This window comes from Pseudochaenichthys georgianus, chromosome 4 (assembly GCF_902827115.2).
Source record: "Pseudochaenichthys georgianus chromosome 4, fPseGeo1.2, whole genome shotgun sequence".
NCBI classification, from domain to species: domain Eukaryota; kingdom Metazoa; phylum Chordata; class Actinopteri; order Perciformes; family Channichthyidae; genus Pseudochaenichthys; species Pseudochaenichthys georgianus.
This window is the reverse complement of record NC_047506.1, coordinates 43,445,567-43,468,270: the sequence shown is the minus strand read 5'-3', so window position 1 is coordinate 43,468,270 and position 22,704 is coordinate 43,445,567. Positions and strand designations below refer to the sequence as shown.

At 44.9% G+C, this 22,704-nt stretch overlaps 2 protein-coding genes across 4 annotated transcripts in view; both read right to left on the bottom strand.

Annotated features, from left to right (window-relative positions):
* Positions 1-6,871, bottom strand: part of crocc2 (ciliary rootlet coiled-coil, rootletin family member 2) — a 56,994-nt gene extending 50,123 nt beyond the window's left edge. Inside the window, exons 1-3 of the mRNA XM_034080541.1 lie at positions 6,784-6,871; positions 5,418-5,571; positions 4,778-4,893 (exon numbers count right to left, since the gene is read on the bottom strand). Of these exons, the coding sequence (XP_033936432.1) occupies positions 4,778-4,893; positions 5,418-5,571; positions 6,784-6,837 (324 nt within the window). The 5' untranslated portion in view covers positions 6,838-6,871. The remainder of the gene's footprint in view (positions 1-4,777; positions 4,894-5,417; positions 5,572-6,783) is intronic.
* A 788-nt stretch (positions 6,872-7,659) lies between these two features.
* On the bottom strand, positions 7,660-12,053 carry klhl30 (kelch-like family member 30). 3 transcript variants are annotated; one of them, XM_034080548.2, is made up of 8 exons: positions 11,934-12,053; positions 10,582-11,422; positions 10,300-10,498; positions 9,688-9,774; positions 9,396-9,551; positions 8,975-9,163; positions 8,016-8,161; positions 7,660-7,911 (listed from the first exon to the last, which is right to left on the bottom strand). In XM_034080548.2, exons 2-8 carry the CDS (start codon positions 11,353-11,355, stop codon positions 7,663-7,665), a joined length of 1,800 nt encoding a protein of 599 aa, XP_033936439.1. In that variant the 5' UTR covers positions 11,356-11,422; positions 11,934-12,053; the 3' UTR covers positions 7,660-7,662. The 3 variants fall into 3 exon arrangements, with proteins under 3 accessions (XP_033936439.1, XP_033936440.1, XP_033936441.1); XM_034080549.2 differs by having other exon boundaries at positions 10,582-11,361; XM_034080550.2 differs by having other exon boundaries at positions 10,582-11,304.
* Positions 12,054-22,704: the final 10,651 nt, after the last annotated feature.

The following is a 22,704-nucleotide window of genomic DNA, read 5'->3' as shown; positions in this document are numbered from 1 at the left end:
TGGGCCAAGACGTGCTGCCTTGCTCATGTGGTACATCGAAATGCAATCCATTCTCAGCAACCAAGGTATGATTACCATCTTCTCTTACGGCCCTGATGTCACACCACTTGGTGATCTGATAACCAGGTTATCTAATGCTACATGTTTAATGTCTTGGAAGTTGCTATGCATTCATGAAGTCAGTTCTCTCCTCTCTCACGGTGTAAAACTGGTTTACACTCTTTTGTCTATAGTATGATACATTTCCAGGCATTCTTAGTCCTCTCTCTTTCTATCTTTGACTCACCAAGGCCGATATGTGGCTGTGAGTGCACAGTCCAGCCAGCATGTGAAGGGTTACATCTGCGATCGTTTTTTGGCTTAGCCTGGGCCCAGAGGCTTAATAAAGGGAATTAATGGAGTGCACTATCTGTCAGATTCCTAAACACAGCTGGAGCGGATGTCCATCGCCCCCAAGCTGCCCAAAAAACACACTATCCTACTTCAACAGCATACCCTTCCCCTCACATTACCCCCTGAGTGCTGACTATGAGAGAGTCCCAGCTGATTGTGAAAGTGTTTATGTATCAACACTGAGGATAATTACACAATCAGGGATAACAAACAGGGGAGATTGGAGGCGCGGAGGGGGGGCCGCGGTGAGCATGTTGCCATGGAGTAAAGCTTTGGTAGTGGGGACAGCTGCTGTGATGGCATGCAGGGACACAAGTGATCTGTTTAAATACAGCCAAACTAATAATACACACTGTGTACTCACAAGCATGTGGCTGGCCTTGCGCTACTTAACACAACGCCCCAGGCAGGGACAATGCTGTGCAAAAGCTACACACATACACAGTCAGTGAGTTCAAGACATCACATCTGATTAGACACTCCCTACATGTACAAATGAACTGAAATGCATGCTTAATGTTTGACTTTAAAGTTAGGTAACATGAGCAGCTTAATGTCAAATGTTAAAAAGGTTTAATGGAATTCTTTCATCAAAAACGTTGCGCTGGTTTGTGTTTTTAAGAATATTTCCTCTAGGGAAGGCAATTAATTTTTACAATTTCATGACAGCTGAGAGTCAGACTTTTGGGCAGTATTCCATTTAAACTGCAGCCTACATGAATGGGTTTGTGCCAGCAGGAAAAACAAACTGGAACAGGGGGGGGGGGGGTAGCAGGGTGAAAGGACAGTAACACAACCCTGAAACACAGACTTTATCTGCTCCCACTATGTTTGACAGGTTCCTTAAACAGAGACCCAGGGGATTCAAGATTGCAGGGGCCACGGGCAAAGGGCAGTTGTTGTCAGGAATCATTCAGCAAGCGTTTATCTTTATCCGACTGACTGCCACACTGTAGTATTGTGCAGCTCGTCGCTAAGTGTTCAGGGTGTAGGGTATAGATGTCTATGTCTGAGAAAATGCACACTGGCAGGGTTTCAAAAGCAACACAGAGGATCTAGAACTCCCACCAACATGTTCTCCCACCTCCTGAGGCCATCTCACTCACACACTGGGTCAGGGTTTATCCTGGTTCATGTGCAACCTCTTAGGGTCAACAGAAATCATGCTGAGTGACTTTACAGAGACACAGAGGAAGGCTTTCAGATTCAAGCTGTGACTTCACCAGCATTACATTAATGGTCTTCTGTAAGGTAACTAGACGTAAGGAAGGCATTTTGGGATTACTGCATAATATGCATTCAGTTGTGGGCCTGCTTGAGCTGACATTCTGACACTATGAGCGTCAAATGTAATTCAGAAAGACACTGTTCCCAGAACCCCAGAAACATATAACTACTACGAGTATCAGATGGAAAACCAAATACTTCAAAGTATTGGTAGATTCTTGACAAAAGTGATGGGAATATCACAAATATGAACATACTGCCAGCAGCTAGTTAGCATAACTAATAATGTCAAGACTTTCAAAATAATCTACCAGAAAAACCTCTAAAGGTCATGTTTGTTAATCCCTATAAAAGCTGATATAACAAATGACACAGGGGCTTATAAGTAGGATTGTTTGTTGGCCACCAAAAAAGACCTCCGACAGTTGTATCTGCACCGTGAGGTTGTAGAAACAAGCGGAGAATCCATTGTCACCATATGTGCTCCAAAAAGACTAAGCTAGTGTAAAAGCCTATCGAGGTGAACACCTTCCTGTTGCTTGCTCGTATTGTAAGTGACTTTGTGTTTGGCGTGGTACATCCCTTGCCTGAACAACTGGAGTAAAGAGAACCTGGTCACACAGCATCAACCTGATCCCAAAAGGTACGGAGCAAGGTTGCCTGGAAGTAGTTCTGAGGCTGGTTGTTTGACCCGTGGTACTGACAGCAGGATGGCATGCCCCAGCTGTGAGCTTTCGACTGTGTGACTATGAGCAGGATGACTCCTGGTTCCCACAGTGCCAAGTGCTTTTCAGCAACAAGTGTAACTAAAGGCTGCTTAAGGGACATACAAGCCTTTGGAGGAAAGAACGTAGCAGGGTAATGTTTTGCAAAATAGAAACATTTAAATTACATAACTCCATAAAACTATTCGGGAAAAAAAGAAAGGAATACTGTTCATATGGTTGGTTGCAGGATCTCCCTGTTATATGATTATCCAGTGGTGCAATCCCTTCGGCAGTGATTATTAAATAAGTGAAATGTTTGGCTGCACCTCCACACACCGGCCACAGCCAAGGCAGCATGTCTCCAGGGCATTCACCTCCACACACCGGCCACAGCCAAGGCAGCATGTCTCCAGGGCATTGATTAGCAGACTGCATTAACATCACATCACAGCTAACCTGCCACACAATCATGCTGCTCTGCAGAGCTAAATAGAGGCAAGTCAGAACAGGACTCTAGTAATGAACCTGTTGACTTGAGACACGAGCAGATAAAACATTCAGTGGCTTTACAGTATAGTGTAGGTCCTCCTTGTGCTTACTGTGCACTCCACCCCTCTTCATGTTACTTCCCAGTAGTGTGAGCATCTAATATCAGGAACACTTGCTTATGTTTTTACTGTTTAGTGCCTTTTTTTCACACATCTAAAAATATCAAGAAAGTAAATACGCTATATATATATATATATATATATATCTGCCAAGCTCATTAAGTTATATTTATAGCCTTGGTTTTAAAATAAGTTTGAAGTGTAAGGCAAGCAGTGTGAGTTGATTAGATGTAAGCAGCAGAATGAGCGCAGTGTTATCACAAATGGCTGCTTTGTGCACCATGAAAAATTAGCTTTTTCTTCCTCAGTCTCAGGGGGGGAGGCCAGTGACCTTCACAATTTCCCCCAAAACAGCAGCCACTACACGGAGGGGCAGCCATGGGGGGGCTATGAAGGGAGACGCCGGTCCTTGTAAGCACAGGGGGTCTGAGTCTACCTGAACAGACCACAAGGAAAACCTTCATGAGCAACCCTCCCCTCTCTTATTTACACATATAAACACATACACACATACATGCATCCATACTCACTCACCAACCCATAAACACACACACACACACACACACACACACACACACACACACACACACACACACACACACACACACACACACACACACACACACACACACACACACACACACACACACACACACACACACACACACACACACACACACACACACACACACACACACACACTACAGTACTTGTTGTAATATGTTACTGTAATTCTAGAGCAGTTAATTAAATAAAAATGTATGACATAATACACAGGCTCTGGCCAAGTTTCATTAATTCAATCGTGAGTCTGTACATGTATATTCTCAGTTTACACCAAAGTACATGCGAAGCTGTTTCAACTTTCCCACACTGTTTGTTTGTTCAGCCCCAAAGGCCTTTCCCTGCTGGAAAGAGTGGTGGTACACTGATGTTTACTGTAACCATATTACATTTCAAAAGCATGTAGCCTTTCACCTGCAATGCTCGAGTGTGGTGGACATTTTTGATCTCATCTCAAAACAGAACTCCACAAATCTACCATCAACAGTATAACATACTCTAACTCCTGTAAGACCGTCCTGCATTACAAACAACATTATTAACACTGTGTGACAATGCAGTCTGAGGAAGGAGACACAGCTGGCCCGGAAACTGTTGAACACTTAGTAAAAGTGTTTACAGATACTACTTGATAGAGTGGAAGTCATCATCATAATTACACCGCTTAACAACAGAGCTGCAACAATCAGCCAACTAATCCATTTGTCGATAAACATCAAAATAATATTCAACTACTATAATAATCGTTTAATCGTTCCCAAAAACAACAAAAAGTGCAGTTTTCAGCCTCTCAAAATATGGAGATTTCCTGCTTTTCTCTGTGTTTTATTAATAAAAAAAAGTGAATATCTTTGGGTTTTGGACTTGGACTTTAAGGAACTGGAATGGACATGTTTCACAATGTTGTGACATTTTAAATAATAAATAATGTATTGATTAATCCAGAAAATCATCAGCAGGAAATTCATTAGACTAATAATATCTTTAGTTGTATATTTCTGTTCAAATCAAAATAAGTAGACAGAAAGATAATATATTTGAGATGTACTAACTTAGATGATATCACCTGTGCATCATTTTACAACATCTTAGTTTTTTTCTTTTTCCATTACATAACAAACATTCTTGTAGAATAGCATGGGTGCTAAAAATGCTAAATGCTAAAAATCTAAATAATGTTACACAGCTAAATACACAGCTAAATGCAAAAAAATCTAAATAATGTTACGCAGCTTGACCATGACCTGAAACTGCGTGGCTGCCCTTTGTCACTCTTACCCTGTCTGTGAGACTGGCCTGTTTGACTCGTGGCTGGTCACGGTCCATCTGGCTCGAGGAGAGCTGCTCCCTCAGGGCCCTGCTCTCCTCCAGCCCGCTGACCTCAGAGCTCTCACCTGGGTCCAGAAAACAGATCATGCATAAAGAAGTGTCAATCTTACTACATAGTCTGTTTGCATAGGGTCCTATTGTGAAATGTACAGTTGGGACTGCAGCACATAGAGACTGCCAGATGCTAATTTCCATATGTTGGGCAATTCGAACATGAGCATGAATTGTGTTAATTAGCAATACTAACCATTATAGCTTATGTTGAGAAGAGTTTAAAAATGGCTTGGCAGATTTGGAAATGTGTTGAGTGGTTTTGGAGGTTATTAGGATGCTGAATCCATATCTGACATTTCCAGGATCGGCGATGGCAGTTTTTAACAGAAAATAGCCATATTTGTACTCCCGGTGGTCACTTTCTGGTTCTGCCATTTTTATCCTACAGTATACTATACATGTCTAAGATAAAACTCTCGGTTGCTCAACATGCTGGCAACTACACCAACATGGTGAATGATGACACAATCTAGTAAGGGAAGATTCATCGTTTGTATTTAATGTGTTCAGTTTGAATGTAAGCTCTCTTCCTTACCGGCTGGCTGCTCTGCCAGGTTGCGGGGAATGATCTGGCGGATGCAGGTGGAGACAGGCGTAGCAGTGACACCAGACTCCTGTCCATCAGCTCCAAGTGTCAGACCACTCTGTCCTGAACATCCATCAGAGTGAAGCAGAGACTCTTCCAACTTCTACAAAGCGTCACCAACACATCACACAACTGAACTTTGTACTGCTGCATTATGCTTCCGCTCCAATAGTTCATTTTAAATTCTTAGTTTCTTTACTTTGCAAATTCAGATAAATAATACAAAATGTCATTAAAAGAACCTAATAATGCATTTTAATATATATGAAACTACCTATTAAAAAACTTTTACTTTTACAAAGTATTTCTACACTATTTTATTCCTATTTTACTAGAGTAAAAATGCTGAGTTTTTTTAGCAGTAGATATTTTGACTAGTAATAGTAGATGTTAATAATAATGGCTCCGAACTATAGGCTAAAGTTCCACTACAGTGTGAAAGTGAGCAAGCAACAAAGTACAAAGACACTGAAACTTAAACAGCTTGCATTAAAGCAATGCCATGAATTAGCTGCTACTTTGTGAAATACCCTGAGAGAAAGACAAGACCAGTTCAATTGTTACACATTATTTCCAAAAAGGTACTACCTTTTTAATAACAAAAATGACACTGTGATAGTAAGCCTGAAAACACTATATGAGAATAGTAGCTAGCATAAATGCAATTCAGCCATTTTTAATTGCATTTATTAGCCAAACATTTGTGAAAATAGCTTGATAAAACATGTAAGACGTACATAGCCTACAAGCAGACACGAGCTGCTAATGCTTCACATTATTAGACCGTTGTATTGCTATCTTTTTAATTCAAAATTGTTTTAAAATGGTACAGTTTTGACTTGGTATACCGTACCGTTGAAGGTATTACTTATAACAACCGACACTGTGACAAAGAGCCAGCATTAACAATAAGATTAGCAGCTTAGCATACATGAAATTCAGCCATATTTTAATTGCATTAATTAGCAACACCTTTGCTCAAATAGACTGATAAAACATGGAAGTATGTGTTGGTGGATACGAGGGGGGCACTGATGCATTTTTACCTCTCTTTACCTTGTAACTTCTAGACTGTTTTCAAAGGCCTTTTTCACAGCAGATACTTTAACTTGACCTGACTCTGCATAATGACAGACACTGTACCTGTAGTATATGTTTCTAATAACCACCATGACAGTGAGCCAACATTAACACATTTATGTAAACTAGCAGCTAGCATAAATTGAACGCAGCTGTTACATTTTCAAAACGTTTGCACACTACGTCGACAAAAAGCCTGTTTAAACATGAAAGGCGTAACAGTAATGTTACCAACCTGAATCACAGCCTCCAGTCCAGAGTGTGCACCCTGCTCCCGTTCAGAAGTCATTGCTAAACTGGCACAGCTTCAATTAAAAAATGTTAGCTAGCAGGCTAAAGTGAATGGCTTCATTTGACGAAACAGAAACCTTGCTGTAACGTTGCTTTAACTAAGGCTGAAGAGAGAGTAAGTCAAACGGTGAATAAATAACAAAAAGCACCTACCTAGCATCTCGTTTAAGTAAAGTAATAAGAAATAAAGAAACAACATGTACCTGTACAAAAAGGTAATGTTAGAGAGTAATAAAGAAATCACTGTCAACACTTTTTTAAAGCCAAGATACTTTAGGAGTGACTGCTGATCCCTGTCGATGTTGCCATGGTTACCAGGCGCTTACGGGCAGTTGCCATAGAAATATAATGCTGGCTTGGGTGTTTCCATGGCAGCACAGACGCCACGAGCCAAACTGCTGGAGGCCGATGGGTTAATGTTCAGAAAGGCACTATGCAAAGTAAACAGTGTTTTACCGAAAATGGTTTACAGCTGGTTGTCGTACAGTTTTATGCAACACATTTTATTAATAATTAGTTGCAAACCCATGATCTACAACAAGTAATAATAATACTCACTCTGCAAAGATGTTGTGGCTGAAGAACACCATTCAACAACTCAAACACATGATAGGCCTACAAAGTATAAATAAACACCTGCTGAGCAGCCAAGCAAGGCCATAAAAACAACCCAGAATATCTGAGGATCATGTAGCACCTATTCTCAGGCACAATGACATCCTGGGATAAACATTCCATTTACATCGTCATATAGATATGAACAGGTCTGTGTCTCCGTGAACTCCTCAACCTGGGGTTGTTGTCCCATCAGGAGAGGAGGCCATTATGTTGAGTCTATGCTGAAAAGCTCAGTCCACTGGGACGGATCAAGGAAGGTGGTGCAGACTCCACTGTAGAACCAAAGTCTCGGCAGGTAGCTCTCCACGTCCCAGATGTCGGTTGTTTTGTTGTAAACCTCAACTTCCACCCCATAGTCCCCCTCCATCCCTTTCCAATGGCCTCCAGTGATAAAAAGCCTCCCATCCAGTGTCACCAGGCCACCATTCTCATGGAGCATGTGGAGAAGCTGGATCTAAAATCACAGGAGAATAAAAACGGATTATTTTCCTTTATCCTGTTCAAATAGCAGTGAATGATGCATTGTATTACTTTGTCAGCTGTGATATCGGAGCCCACCTTCTGCCACATGTTCGCCTCTGGATCATAAGAGTAGACTTTCTTAGTGTTGTCAGCAACCAGATAAATAGTTCCATCCATACAGACAGAACGAGGAGAGGACAAATACTTAGGGATGAAGGGCGAACATATGGTGGTCCAGCTATCTGAATAAAACAAACAACATGTTTCAGTCAATTCCTTTACAATGAGTAAACACAATAAGTAATGACAGTTATGTAACTGCAGGGTGCTGGTTCCCTCTTTAAATCAAGGTTTTCATGAAAGTGTGCCCTTTTAGATGCCTGAAATAAGTTTGGTGGTTTACACAAGCTTAACAAATGTAGTTAAAACAAATGTATGTATTGTTATATGTCATATAATACGCCAATAAATACACACCTCATAATTTTTTGTAATCTTTTACATGTCTTCAACAGCACTAAGACATGGCAAAAATAACACTACAGAGAAAACTCATCCACTCAGCGGTGCTGACATTTAAGTGTACTTACCTATGGCAATTTTATTTACATACAAAAATATCATAAACCTGTGGTTTATTTGTTACGGTTATCTTGAGCTATATTTAAAAATCAAATGGATGCATTCCATTTGTCTATTGACGGGGGGGGGGGGGGACTGCTTATTCATTAATGCTTGATCAATAATTATTTAACTAAATATTTAAAAGAGATGGGCAAAGACACACTTATGTTGACAGAAATACTAACACATTTGTACAATATTTATCAATGTATTTCAGTGATAGAAATGTATTATGAAGCATAAATATATAGTTAAAACACTATAATTAGCAAGTTAAAATGCTATCTGAAAAGATTGGAAATGGAGCTACACCAACAGGATTGCTTAAATGACTGAAATATTGCAAATGCATTTTTAAAATTGTTGTTATTTATTGTTGCAAATGTCTTACAAATAAATACTTTGGTGAAAATCAGTTTGATCGTCCTTACCTATAACAGGGTTGTAACACTGCATGGCCAAAGCGTTATATTTCATAGCACAGGAGCCAATCACGTAGAGCTTCCCATGACACGCTGTGGCAGTGAAGTTAGTCACATATTTCAGGGCGGGGCAGGTCAATGCCCAGGTGTCGTTGTAAGGGTCGTAATGCTCAACCTCAACCCTATTTGAAGTTGTACCTGAAGGAGGGGAATGAAAGTAGAATGAGTAAAGAAGGTAAATCATGCTTTAAACACCCAAACACATATCTAAAATGCTGCTGTCTTCTAGAACCTGTCCATATTTAAAAGTAAAATTCATACACACGGTTATCGCACAGCTATGCCATTGATGGCATATATGATAATTGAGTTAATCAATGTTTTCCATTGTATTGCTGGGTTACATGCAGATCTGAATTTATTTTCCTACCTCCAATGACGTAAATCTCCCCGTTGAGTGTTGCAGAAGTGTGGTTAGTCCGAGGCCGGAGCATGGGAGCCACAGTAACCCACCTCCCCTCTTTTGTGATGAACTTCCAGGTCTCTGTGGTCGACCAGGTGTTGGTATTCGAACCACGCGAGCCCCCTGCCAAACAGACAATAACCCCTTGTCAAAGGTTTGACGATGTTTTACGTTCCTCGACAGAGAAGTGCGTTCTGCCTAAAATTAGAATCATTACTTCTCCTTTTCCTTCTTCAGATTCTATGTTGCATGTGCCTACCTGTGACGTACACATCATTGTTTAAGGAGACCATGGCGTAACCCCACTTGTTGGGATTAGGAAAATGAGGGAGCTCATGCCACTGTTCTGCAGATACAAATAAAGGTGAGTTCATTTATGAGCATCATTTAAGTAACAACAAACAAATACAGCATGCAAATGAAAAGGTATACCATGGAAATAGGGTTAAGACACAGAGATGTCCTCAAAGTAAGGAAGGAAAAAAAGGAACAGAACTGTTAAAAAACGATCTTCTCTGGTACAGCCATTATTATGGTTGCAAGTATTCAACATAACAACAGAAATATAACAGTAAGATGCAACAATCTTTTTCATAAAATTACATCCAAAATCATGTACATGTCTTCTTCCAGCTATCACAATAAAAACGTGATTTGGTGAACTGAGAAGATCCAATTTTGTCACATTCAGACCAAATTCCTGCAGAGCTGTTTTTCTGTCAACACTACATTTAACAACCTATGCCGCATCTGCCAAACTGTTTCAAGGATTCCAAAAGACATTTCACAACACAAATATAGTTGTGAAATGTAATCTGAACTTGAACAAACTCACCATTTTTTATACATGCAAACACTCAAATGTAAGTACTTGTCTTTGTGTTGTAGAAAGCAAAATTCCTGGGGAGTAATCTTTGCAGTCTCGGGTCTCTGTCCTCATCTTCTGAGTCCTCCTCATCATCCGAGTCATCCAGAGAACGACCTCCCATCACCAGCAGCACCTCTTGCAGGTTTGGTTGTGGACTCTTAGAACTGAGACTGTCTGTGTGTTCTGGTGCCAAATCCATTTTCTATCAAAGTTAAAGTCATAATTGTTAATGGGAAATCTACTCAGAATGACCAGATAAAAGGGAGAAAGTGTGAACTCACTAACCTCTCTTTGGACTTTTTCCACAGCCTCTCTGCAGCTGGGGGAGCCCTGCACCAGACTGTCCTTCAGCAGGGTGTCTGTCAGGTAGTCCAGGCTGAGCAGCGGGAGACGGGACAGAGTGAGGAGTTCAGGGAGGTCGGAGAGCCGGGACTCCTTGTGGTGCCTGGCCCATTTCAGAATGGCCTCCACACGGGTGCACTCTGTCCGGATTTGTAGTCCTTCGTCAGACAGGCAGGCAACCAACCTCTCCTTCGCCAACAGGAGATACTCCTCACATTGTTGCACAGCTTCAAAGTTCTCCAAGAGGAAGGCCCACGCTTTGGCCATCACCTCGGGGCAGCCATGGATATCTCCAAACTCCAGGATTCCCAGACAGTTGGTGGCATCAATCTGATGCTGAAGGTACCGGCTGCACACGCCTCTCACCGTCTGGAACTGGAGTTGGCTGGAGTTGCAGATCAGCCCCTCCACGTTGCTCTGGTTGATGGTCAGTTTGCCTGTGTATGCAAAGTCCAGCAAGCAGCTGAGTATATCAGGATCGACATCATGAAGCTCGACACGCGCAGCTATGCTCTCCACAAAGTCCCCTGAGAACATGCTGTGGAAGTACGTGCTGCAGAGCGCCAACACGCCACGGTGACAGGGGAAGTCCCGACCTCCTGCGCTCAGTGTTACATCCACCAGTTTGGGGTCAGAGCAGAAGGAGCGCAAGCCCTCCAGAATGCTCTGTGGATGGGAGGGCAGGCAGAAGTCCAGGTCATCCACATTGCGCACCATGGTTAACTGCGGTTCAAAATGTGGATCAAATCAGCTTAAAGCAGGGGCGATATAAGACTGAGCTTACCTGCAAGTGTAGGAAAAAAACATAAATATGCAGAAAATAAACCTATCCATTTGAACAAACAAAAGTTAAGCAACAACGTAGCCATGATCTACAAAATATTTTTTAAATGATGCAGACCTGACAATAAGATTGAGTAACTGCTTCACACAGATAAACTGCAACTACAACAAAGCGTTATTAGTTTTAAAAGTGGTGTATGATAACAAATATGTTTTGACAATTAAACAATGGGACAGATAAAAATTGAAAAAATAGAATTGAAGACAAATTGTTAAAACGTAGGTTTATAATTAAAATCTGTTTCTCTACGACCTTTCTGATTTGAGGAAAAAATAACTAAAAGGCCTTTTGTAAAATAGTGCCTTGTTATCTTAGGTGTGGAGTCGCTGTGTTGTAAGGACTACTACCTTTGGCTCATGATAAGTATGAAATACTGTAATACTACTCTAATCACATCACAAGCCAACAATACATTACATTTCCTGTCAAAATGAAATAACAACAAACTCACCACAGGAGTAGAGAATGGAAATAATGGCTCATCCTTTTCCAGTAAATAAAAGCTGTTTGTAGCTAAGCGGCTGGTCGGATCAACATGGAGTGGGCAGCATGGCGAACAACATTAGCCAAGTCATTGGGACGCGCTGCCTGTCTATCGGTTATTTTTAGAACCGAGAGTGAGGCTGTGCTAAAGTCAGATTCCAAACAACAAGCATGGGGGCCGCAGCTGCTGTTACAGGCACATACCATTCCTCCCAGCAGAGAGGACACATGACGTAGCCCCAGCAGCGACTTTATGTATCATGCAACAACTAATTCATAACACCACATACAAGAAGGGGTTATTTCAATTTCAAATGTCAGTAGTCAGTGTATGGTAAATAAAAAAATGGTCTTTGGTGGTAGCATGGGTTAACCTGGTCCTATAAGCCTCAGACAGCAAAGAGCGGGACACAGCCTGTCAGAATGGGCCAATCATTTACATTTTTGAGGGGGGGATACCAGTGTCCCCTCCTCATTTGGACTGATCCTCGTTTTTGTTTGTCCTCGGTCATTATCATCGTAATTTCATTGCAAAGTTTGCTATTTATCTATTGTATCTATTGAAAAACATAGAGTATATGAATGTACATGTTAACATTGAACTATGTTAGCCCTCTATTGACTGACAGATATAGTAAACAGCTTTCTGTGACTCAGTGTTCCAGCCCAGCTTGGTCCTGGTTTGATTCAGTGCCGGGGGGACATGCTTACACACAGAGGAGGCAGGTGTCAGCCTGATATCATAAAGTGGCTTGAAGGTCTTCCACAATTATCTGATTTATTTCTCTTTTTCACAGTTTTATTGTTAAAATAACTGCAAAACAATTATCGGCATGAGCCAGTTTTTTGTCACAAAACTTTTGTACCAAAGAATCCATGGGTGGCGTGTGAGACATTGGGCCACTGGACACAGACATAAGATTTTAAAGCCTCTTTTTGTTGCTGTTTTGTGACTCTTTTTTGTCCTTACTTATCGTTGTAAGTCTCTTATGTCTATCCGCTGCTGTTTTATCTTTATCTTTTAAGTTGTTTTATGTTTTTTTTATGTTTATGCTTTTTTTGTCTTCCTGCTTGGGATTTGTCTCTTTGAGTGACATTTTGTATTGCCCCTTTTCCACCAAACCGGATCCGGTTCAATAACGTTCTTTTGATTTTCTGGTGCTGAACCAGTTATTCTCTGTAGCACCACTTGTGTTTCCACCGCTCAGAGCCTGAGCGGAGCTCGAGTGGAGCTGCGTCATTGCGTCATCGTCATCACGTAAACATTTACGTGCCTTCTTATTACACCCACACGGCGCGAAAATCCCTCATATCGACAACAACAACAACGATCCCGGTAGTCTTTCTTGAGTTTTTTTAGCTTGTTGCTTATTTGCTCCAGAGTCTGGTGGTATCCAGCGGGGCCAACTCCCGCTGCAGCTGCTGTAAAAAAAAAAAAACCTCTCACTGACAATACTTCTCATCTACCGGCCACCCAAACCCAACTCTGCCCTCATCCCAGAGATCCACGATCTTCTCAGTACACGCTGCGCTACCTCTGCCAACATTATAACCAGGAGAGATCAATATTCACGTTGACACCCACTCCTGTCACTATGCAGCCGAGTTCCTACACCTTCTGGACTGCCTCAACCTAACACAACATGTTGATGTCCCCACACACACTAGGGGACACACACTGGACCTTGTAATCACAAACTCTGCCCCCATTAGTACACTATCAGTTTACGATCTAGGTGTGTCGGATCACAAGGCCATCTCAATGGAGCTGCCACTGCTGCTACCCCACACCAAACCCAAGCGTCAAATCCGTTTCAGAAATCTGAAAAACATCAACCCGGACACCATGACCTCGGATCTCCAGCATCTCTCCACAATAACTCCTACATCAGTAAATGAATCTGTGGATTTTTACAATACATCTCTGAGCATGTCTCCTGGATCTCCACGCCCCTGTCAAAACCAGAACAGTCACTTTCTCATGCTCAGCCGGCCCTGGTACACCTGGGAGCTGAGGAAAATTAAGACAGCGGGGCGTGTCCTCGAGCGGCACTTCAAGGCTTCAGGCCTCTCTGTTCACAGACAGGCATACCGGGACCACCAAAATGCCTACGCAAAGTCCCTCAGAGACACACGGCCGAAATTCTACTCCACCATCATCAACAATAGCCCTGGCAACTCCAAGCTACTTTTTTCCACCATAAACCATCTCCTCAAACCTCAGACTCCGCTACACAAAGACACCACAGAAGAGCAGTGATAATTTCATCACATTTTTCAGGAAAAAAATGGCATCACAAAGCCACCAGGGTGGGAGGAGGGGGTCAGGAGGACGGGACTGAAGTGACCGCCCAGGGGCACGGCAGGCGACCAGGAAGGGGTCTCGGGCGGACGGCCCGGGGGCAAGGCAGAGGACCAGGAAGGGGTCTCGGGCGGACGGCCCAGGGGTAAGGCAGAGTCCAAAAAGGGGGATTCGGGCAGACGGCCCGGGGGCAAGACAGAGTCCAAGCTGGGACCATGGAGGGGCGAAGGCAGCGGCAGGAAGAGTCAGGGGGCCGGGCCCGAGGGCGAGGACCGCTGCACTCAGGGGGCCGGGCTCGAGGGCGAAGACCACTGCTCTCAGGGGACCGGGCTCGAGGGCGAAGACCGCGGCTCTCAGGGGACCGGCAAGACTCCCCACGGAAGAGGACAGGACGGGACAGGACACAGGATTGGCAGGACCCCCGGCAGAAGCGCAGTCGGCGGGACCCCCAACGGGACAGGACACAGGGCTGGGAGCAGGGTTTCCGCTAGGATTTTTTCTCGCCGGTCAAATGTCCGGGCAGAATTTATTTTACCGGACAAATTTGAAACTTACCGGTCATATTTCAATAATAATAATAAGAGTTGTGTAGCAGAGTTTCCGTAAGCAGGTAATTTACCGGACTATGAGCAGATATGCTTCAGTTTAAAACTCAGTTCACGGGCTCATTTTTATATTGCTTCAGTTTATAATCGTAACAACTCGAAAAAATTCAGATTCATTTTTTAATAAATGATTCCACAAACAACAAACAACATAATTATTACATTCAAACAAACTACTTGTAGTAGATAACGTACATTATTCAGAAGTTTACATCAACTTTGAATAATAACACGGGAGAAACGGAGCCTCTCTTTTCCCCCCTCTCTCTCTCTCTCTCCTGACAGCCCGTCAGTTTCTCATGCAGCTCCTGCAGCTCGCTAAACAGAGGGCGGGGCTTCAGGTGATCATGCAGAGCTGCGTGTCTCGGTCAGACTCAGCAGCTGATCTGATCTCTCTCTCGCGTCCGGTTACACTTCACTTGCGTTTATGTCCATATCGATCAGATCCAGCTCTCCTGATCGGCCTTTATAGAGAGCACCGATCAAACTATTAAGAGTGAATATCGACGATAATGACCGGCGGCCGATCTATCGGAGCCTCCCTAATTATTACCAGACATTTTGACCGTCAGGTTTTGAATTTACCGGTTTTTTATAAATTTTACCAGCTAAAAACCGGTAATTACCGGCTAACGGAAACCCTGGCTGGGAGGACCCCCGGCAGAAGAGTAGTCTGCTGGACCTCCAACGGGACAAGGCATGGAGTTGGCAGGACCCCCGGCAGGAGAGTAGTCGGCGGGGCCTCCAACGGCACAGGACAAAGGGTTGGCAGGACCCTCGGCAGGAGAGTAGTCGGCGGGACCTCAAACGAGACAGGACAAGGAGCTGGCAGGACCCCCGGCAGGAGAGTAGACAGCGGGACCTCCAACGGGACAGGACAAAGGGTTGGCAAGACCCCCCGGCAGGAGAGTAGTCGGCGGGGCCTCCAACGGCACAGGACTAAGAGTTGGCAGAACCCCCGGCAGGAGAGTAGTCGGCGGGACCTCCAACGAGACAGGACAAGGAGCTGGCAGGCCCCCCGGCAGGAGAGTAGACGGCGGGACCTCCAACGGGACAGACATATGATTGGTAGGACCCCTGGCAGAGGAGTAGTCGACGGGGCCTCCAACGGGACAGGACATGGAGTTGGCAGGACCCCCAGCAGAACCTCCAACGGACCAGGACATAGGGTAGGGACTTGAGACGTGACTCGAGAGGGGACTCGAGAGGAGACTCGAGAGGGGAACCAAGGGGGAACTCGAGAGGGGACACGAGAGGAGACTCGAGAGGGGACTCGAGAGGAGACTCGAGAGTGGAACTAGAGAGGGGACTCAGAGAGGGGACTAGAGGAGAGACTAGAGGAGGGACTAGAGGAGGGACTAGAGGAGGGACCAGAGGAGGAACTAGAGAAGGGAACTCGAGAGGGGACTCGCGAGGGGAACTAGAGAGGGGACTCGAGGAGGGACTAAAGGAGGGACTAGAGCAGGGACTAAAGGAGGGACTAGAGGAGGGACTAGAGGAGGGACTAAAGGAGGGACTAGAGGAGGGTCTAGAGGAGGGAACTGGAGAGGGGACTCGAGAGGGGACTCAAGAGGGAACTGGAGAGGGGACTCGAGAGGGGACTCGAGAGGGGACTTGAGAAGGAACTCGAGAGGAGACTCGAGAGGGGACTTGAGAAGTGACTAGAGGAGGGACTAGAGATGGAACTCGAGAGGTGACTCGAGAAGGGACTTGAGGAGGGACTAGGGAAGGGACTAGAGAAGGGACTTGGGAAGGGACTAGAGGGGGAACTCGAGAAGAGACTAAAGAGGGAACCAGAGAAGGGACTATGGCAGCTGGGGCAAGATCTGGGTCTGGAACCAAGGCTGCTGGGACCGGGACTGGGGCCGGAATTGAAGCCAGAATCCTGGCTGAAAGGTCCGGTTCTGAAGCCGGAAACATGGCTGTAAAGTCCGGTTCTGGAGCCGGAAACATGGCTGTAAGGTCCGGTTCTGGAGCCGGAGACATGGCTGTAAAGTCCGGTTCTGGAGCCGGAAACATGGCTGTAAAGTCCGGTTCCGGAGCAGGGACCATGGCTGCTGGGACCGGCACTGGAGCCGGAACCATGGCTGCTGGGCAGGGAACCGGAACACGGATCCATGGCTGTGTGGGGTGGTACTGGAGCACGGTACCATGGCTATGTGGGATGGTACTGGGGCACGGAACCAAGGCTGCTGGGGCCAGAACTGGGTCCGTAACCATGGCTGCTGGGGGCTGAACTGGTTCTGGAACCCTGGCTCTTTGGGCTCGTGCTGCCAACCTGGCCTTGCGACCCCTTCCTTTAGGAGCCGTTTGGAGGCTCCGTGGACCTCCAAAGGCCAGACGAGTACCAGCGAATGGCTCCTGGACAGTAGCAAACACTGGGTGAGAAGCAGGGGCTGACGCCAGACGGACCACCCCAATGCGTGTGGTGTCAAAACAGGAGTTGGGAGACCTGGGTCTGTCAGGATCGGGAAAACAAATTGTGAGGTAATCCAAAAGCCTGGCAGGTAAGAATTTCACCAAACTTTGATTCCTCAGTGTAAGGTGGACTGCTTCTGCCAGAGCAGCATCTCGCTGCTGAACCCTGACCGCTCCTATCCATTGATCAGAGCAGGTAGCCAAAGAAAAAGTTAAATCTAATAACTCCTGCTCAAAAGGATCTGCTGGGCCCATATTTAAGGTCGGTTTGTAATGTTACGGTTTGTGTTGGAAGTAGGACCCAAATGCAGATATAACTGAAAACTCCTTTATTTCAAGGCTATGATACGGATAACCACAAAGACAAACAGAACACTCACCGACGAACTTAGTTATCACACAAGACAACCCGACAGAGAGACAGAAAACCCAGAGCTTAAATACACCCAGGACTAATCACATAAACACGAGACAGGTGAGGAGGGAGGAGAAAACACATAGGTACCAGGTGAACACAATTGGGTAATCAGAGAGGGAAACCGACAGAAAGCAAACAGGCAGGAAACGGGGGTGAACACTTTACAAAATAAAGCAGGAAACCCAAAGATAGAAAAGGACAAGAAAAATACCAACACAGACAAATCCTAACAAGTATTATTTTAATATGCAAATGCTGTAATCAGTTTGTTTCACCTGTTCTACTAGAACCATTGGCAACAGCTACCATCCCACCAACATACCCTGATAAAATAAAACAAAGAAGTTTAAACTCCTGTCTCCTGGTGGTTTGTGGCTCCAGTTTGAACATTCATCTCCAACAAATGGTCCTTCGAGCCGGAGACTGAGCCACACTCCACACTCCACACAGTGACCAAATGACAGATTCCGGGACTGATGACATGCAGACAATGGATGAACCCAACAATGGAGGTCAGGCCATTTCTACTGAGAACATGGATGGATCCGAAGGTGTCCCAGACTTAACCCAGCTCTACTTACAAGAGGGCCCGTCTCAAACATCACCTAGGCCATCCACACCTGCTCATCAAACAGAGCCTGGCCTTTCACCTGCACCCTTATTGCCTACCCCTTATCTCATTCTGCAATCAGTACCCCTGGAAGTATTAGCCAAAGCCCCGACAAAGCCCCGACAAAGCCAATTAGCCATCGTGACCTAGGGGCTAGACTCAAAAGAGATGGACGGCCCCATGATTACTATGGTTTTCCACGGCGCAAGGCAGCATCCCAAGTATCTCATAGTTTAAGGAGTAAGAGGACACACTTCAGCGAGTTGGCATCAAGTGTCCCTACAGGCTGCTCTGATACAAGTCGACATTCAAGAGGCAGCCGCCACGCTCCTAATCTGAGTGATCTCCAAGCCAGTATTCTCCAGGAAAAGGGTAGAAAAGATGAGCTGGAGGACCTTAAAAGACAGCAATTGGAGGATAAGCAGCTGGATGAAAAATGCAAGTTAATTGATGAAAGGGCCAGAGCTGCTCAGCAATATCAAGAAAATGCACAAGAGCTTGAGTCAGCACAACTTGTCACTAGTTTCATAAAACACAATCTTTCTGAAGAGGATGGAGGAGCCTGTGGTCCTACAACATCATCTCTTCATGGAAATGGAGCAACGTCTTCTTTTTATGATCTGCCTCCATCCAGGATATTCACTCCTGCCCCCCCAAACTTGACATATGCTGACTCTCGCTCTCATTTAGCTTTAGCTCCCCTGCTTCCCCAACTTAGCCTTTCCAGAGGACTACCTAAGGCCTCCCAAATCATTCCCAGGCCTCAACCAATACAGCAAAGCTTATACACTGCCCAGGCTCTCTCTCTTCCCTCAGCAGCTACTGCTGAAACTGCAGCAACGTCAACTCCCCATGTGGCTGCCCAAGCTTTACCTTCGTCCTTTCACCCTGCAATTGCTACAGTAATGCCTGCGCCCTTTCTATTCACCATGGACCTGTGACCCCGGTCACGGCTGAAGCCCCTAACAATATGATATCCATGCCTGGTAGCGAACAACCTACCTTTACTGGTAGTCTACAGCCAACGCAAGCCATGTCCTCCCAGCAACAATCTGTTTACCCGCATGTTCAATTCCCAAATGTTACAGATCTGTTGATAGCCTCTGCTTATGGTATACCAAGACCCTCTATCCCTGTGTTCAAAAGTGGTCGAGAGAAGGATTTTGCCCTCATGAAAATGGCCCTCGACAATATCCTTGACAATCATCCCCATCTTACAGAGCAGTATAAATACCAAATACTCTTGGAACATGTTCAGCACCCAGGAGCTAGCAAATTAGCCAGATCCAGCATGCATGACCCAAGACCATATTCCACTGCCCTCTTAGCACTCAAAGAAAAGTATGGTCCGCCAAGGCTGCTAGTTCAGAGAGAAATAGGTGAAATACTAAATGCCCCCATTGTTCGCATTAATGACGTGGAAGCCTTTGATAATCTGTCCCTGTCTATCCATGCTCTGGTTGGAATACTGCTGTCCCTAGAGGGTCCTGATGGGTGCGAATTAAGATGTGGTTCCCATGTGGACAGACTCCTCAGTAAGCTCCCTGTGCAGTACAGAGATGGATTTGTTGAGCACTGCATTAATCGTGGCATTCTAACTGCACAAGCAACTCAAACCTATACCCTCCTTGACCTATCAAAATGGCTACAGTTGAAATCCAGAGCTAAACGCATCGCAGAGAGAGCTGTTGAGCTCCACAGACAGGAGAAACCATGGACTGGAAAGGAACGCCAGCCCCCCCGACAAGTCTCCTCTATCTACCTCTCAACAGCATCTGAAATGGATGGCACACCAAAATACTACACCAAAGAAAGGATGAATGTCGAAAAGGCCTAAGCCCTACTGCCCCTACTGTAACGTTAGAGACCATTTCCTTGGTTCATGCACAGAATTCAAAATGAACATTTCAAAATGGATCAAAGAGAAAGGCAGATGCATTAAATGCGGAAGAATCCATAAAAGGGACAAATGCACCTTAAAGAGGCCATGTAATTTATGCAAGGACATTCACTTGACTATTCTCCATGACTTTAATTCAAACAAATCAGCTACAGTGATGTACACATCCCCCTCCTCAGAGCTTCTCTACATGTACAAACCTAACCGCTCCCATAAAGTCATGTTGAACATTGTCAATGTACTTCTCCACAACGGAGACAGAACCCTCACAACTCATGCAGTCCTTGATGATGGTGCTGGTCGATCCATCCTGCTCCCCTTTGCTGTCCAGTGTTTGGGTCTCTCAACACAGCCTGAAACAATCTCACTACGCACAGTGCGGCAGGATATAGTGCAAGTTAGTGGAGCAACTGTTTCCTTTGGAATCTCCCCGATTGACCAGCCAACTGAAAGGCATGTCATCAACGGAGCATTCACCGCTGAGAATCTCGGCCTTTCAGAGCACACTTACCCTGTAAAACAGTTACAAAAAGAGTTTCACCATCTCAGAGACATTTCATTAGAGCCAATTGACCACGCATGCCCTCTTGTCCTCATTGGCTCAGACTATGCCCATCTCATCACAGCCACAGAGCCAATTCGCATTGGGCCCCCCGGTGGCCCACTGGCAGTACACACAAGGCTAGGATGGGCCCTCCAAGGTCCAGCCAGCTTACTCCAAACCCTTAAAAGTGAATTACTCAGGAACGTGGAAAGACTCTGGCAGATGGACACCTTGCCCTATGCAAATGAAAAGACAGCCACAAGATCGAAACAGGACAAGATGGCTCTCGCTCTTCTTCATTCCAAGACAGAAAGAGTAGAAATAGATGGTGTAATGCGCTATGCCACTCCCCTGCTGAGAATTCCCAATATGCCTGACTTTCAAGCCCCCAAGGAAGGCGTGCTGCCTCGTCTCTGTGCCACAGAAAGACGCTTGTCCAAAGACTCACACCTTTCTGAGAAATACCAGGAGGAACTGAATACACTCACAGAGCTTGGCTATGTTCAAAGGATCCCCAACGAGCAGGCTGAGCAACCACAGGAAACCTGGTCTTTTCCACATCACATAGTTGAACACAACAACAAACACAGGATTGTATTTGATTGCTCTTTTGAATACATGGGACAAACCCTGAACAAATGTCTTCTGCCTGGCCCAACACTTGGTCCCTCACTCATTGGAGTACTCCTCAGATTCCGCCAAAATGCCATTGCCATCTGCGGAGACATACAGGCTATGTTCCATCAGGTACGCCTTTTGAATGAGGACAAACCCTTGTTGCGCTTCATTTGGAGAGGGATGCAGCTCGAACAGGAACCCAGTGTGTATGAATGGCAAGTTCTTCCATTTGGAACAACCTGCAGCCCATGCTGTGCCACCTTTGCAGTTCAAAAACATGTCAAAGATCATTGTGATGGAAACGAGGAGGTCCTTGAATCCGTCCAAAATTGTTTCTATGTCGATAACTGCCTCCAAAGCTTTCACTCCCCCCAAGAAGCAAAGTCCCTCATCGACAAAAGGAGACCTCTGTTCTTAGAGTAGACCCTCCAGAAAAACCCGATTCTGCGATCGCAGAATTTACCGCAAAATGGCGCAGATTTTTAAAAGGCCGCATATGTATAAAAAGGCCGCATAATTCCTGCATTTTTCCACACAAAGTTGAGGAAAAAAAAAGTTAACTCGTCTTGACGTGAATTGATGATGATGCTGACGCAAGGTCATCAGCTCGCGCATCAGAGAAGGTAAACAACACCGTAGAGTGAACGTGTGGAACTCACACGAGAGAGGAAACACCAAGATGAAAAAATCGAATCCATCACATTTACCAACGAACATTTCTGCTAAAGACCGGGCAAAGCAGTTCCCCGATGTCTTGCACGAAAGTGGGGGGAAACTATTCTGCACCCCGTGCAACTGTGTGTTGGAGCATAAGAGAACATCGACGGTGACGACCCACTTTGATTCATTCAAACATTCGAAAATGCTTTCTGCTGCTGCGGACAAGAAATCCAAACAACTCACGTTCACCGAGGCATCGACCTCCAAAACCCTTTCGAGGGCTACAAGAAACGAGATGAGAAGCCTACAAGATTGAAGCTGGTCAGATAACGAACAAGTAAATGAAGACAGAATGAGGTGTGTGTGTGTGTGTGTGTGTGTGTGTGTGTGTGTGTGTGTGTGTGTGTGTGTGTGTGTGTGTGTGTGTGTGTGTGTGTGTGTGTGTGTGTGTGTGTGTCTGAGCCCAATTGCTTTTACAATAAATAAACATTGATTGTGTTTAATTGAATAGTAAAGGGGTTTAACGTTAAAGACAGCCCAATATTTATTTATTTCGCAACTTTCCATATATTTCGCAACTTCCCGCAATTTCACCGCATAAAATCACATAAAACCCTGCATGTTTGATCGCATAATCAAGGATTTTAGCCCGCGTTTTTCTGGA

Coding starts and splice junctions, on each gene's coding strand:
- klhl30 (XM_034080548.2), bottom strand. CDS start 11,355: ATGGTGCGCAATGTGGATGACCTGGACTTCTGCCTGCCCTCCCATCCA. Junction 9,552..9,687: donor CAATGATGTGTACGTCACAG/GTAGGCACATGC, acceptor TCTGTTTGGCAG/GGGGCTCGCGTGGTTCGAAT. Junction 9,164..9,395: donor GGAGATTTACGTCATTGGAG/GTAGGAAAATAA, acceptor CCCCTCCTTCAG/GTACAACTTCAAATAGGGTT.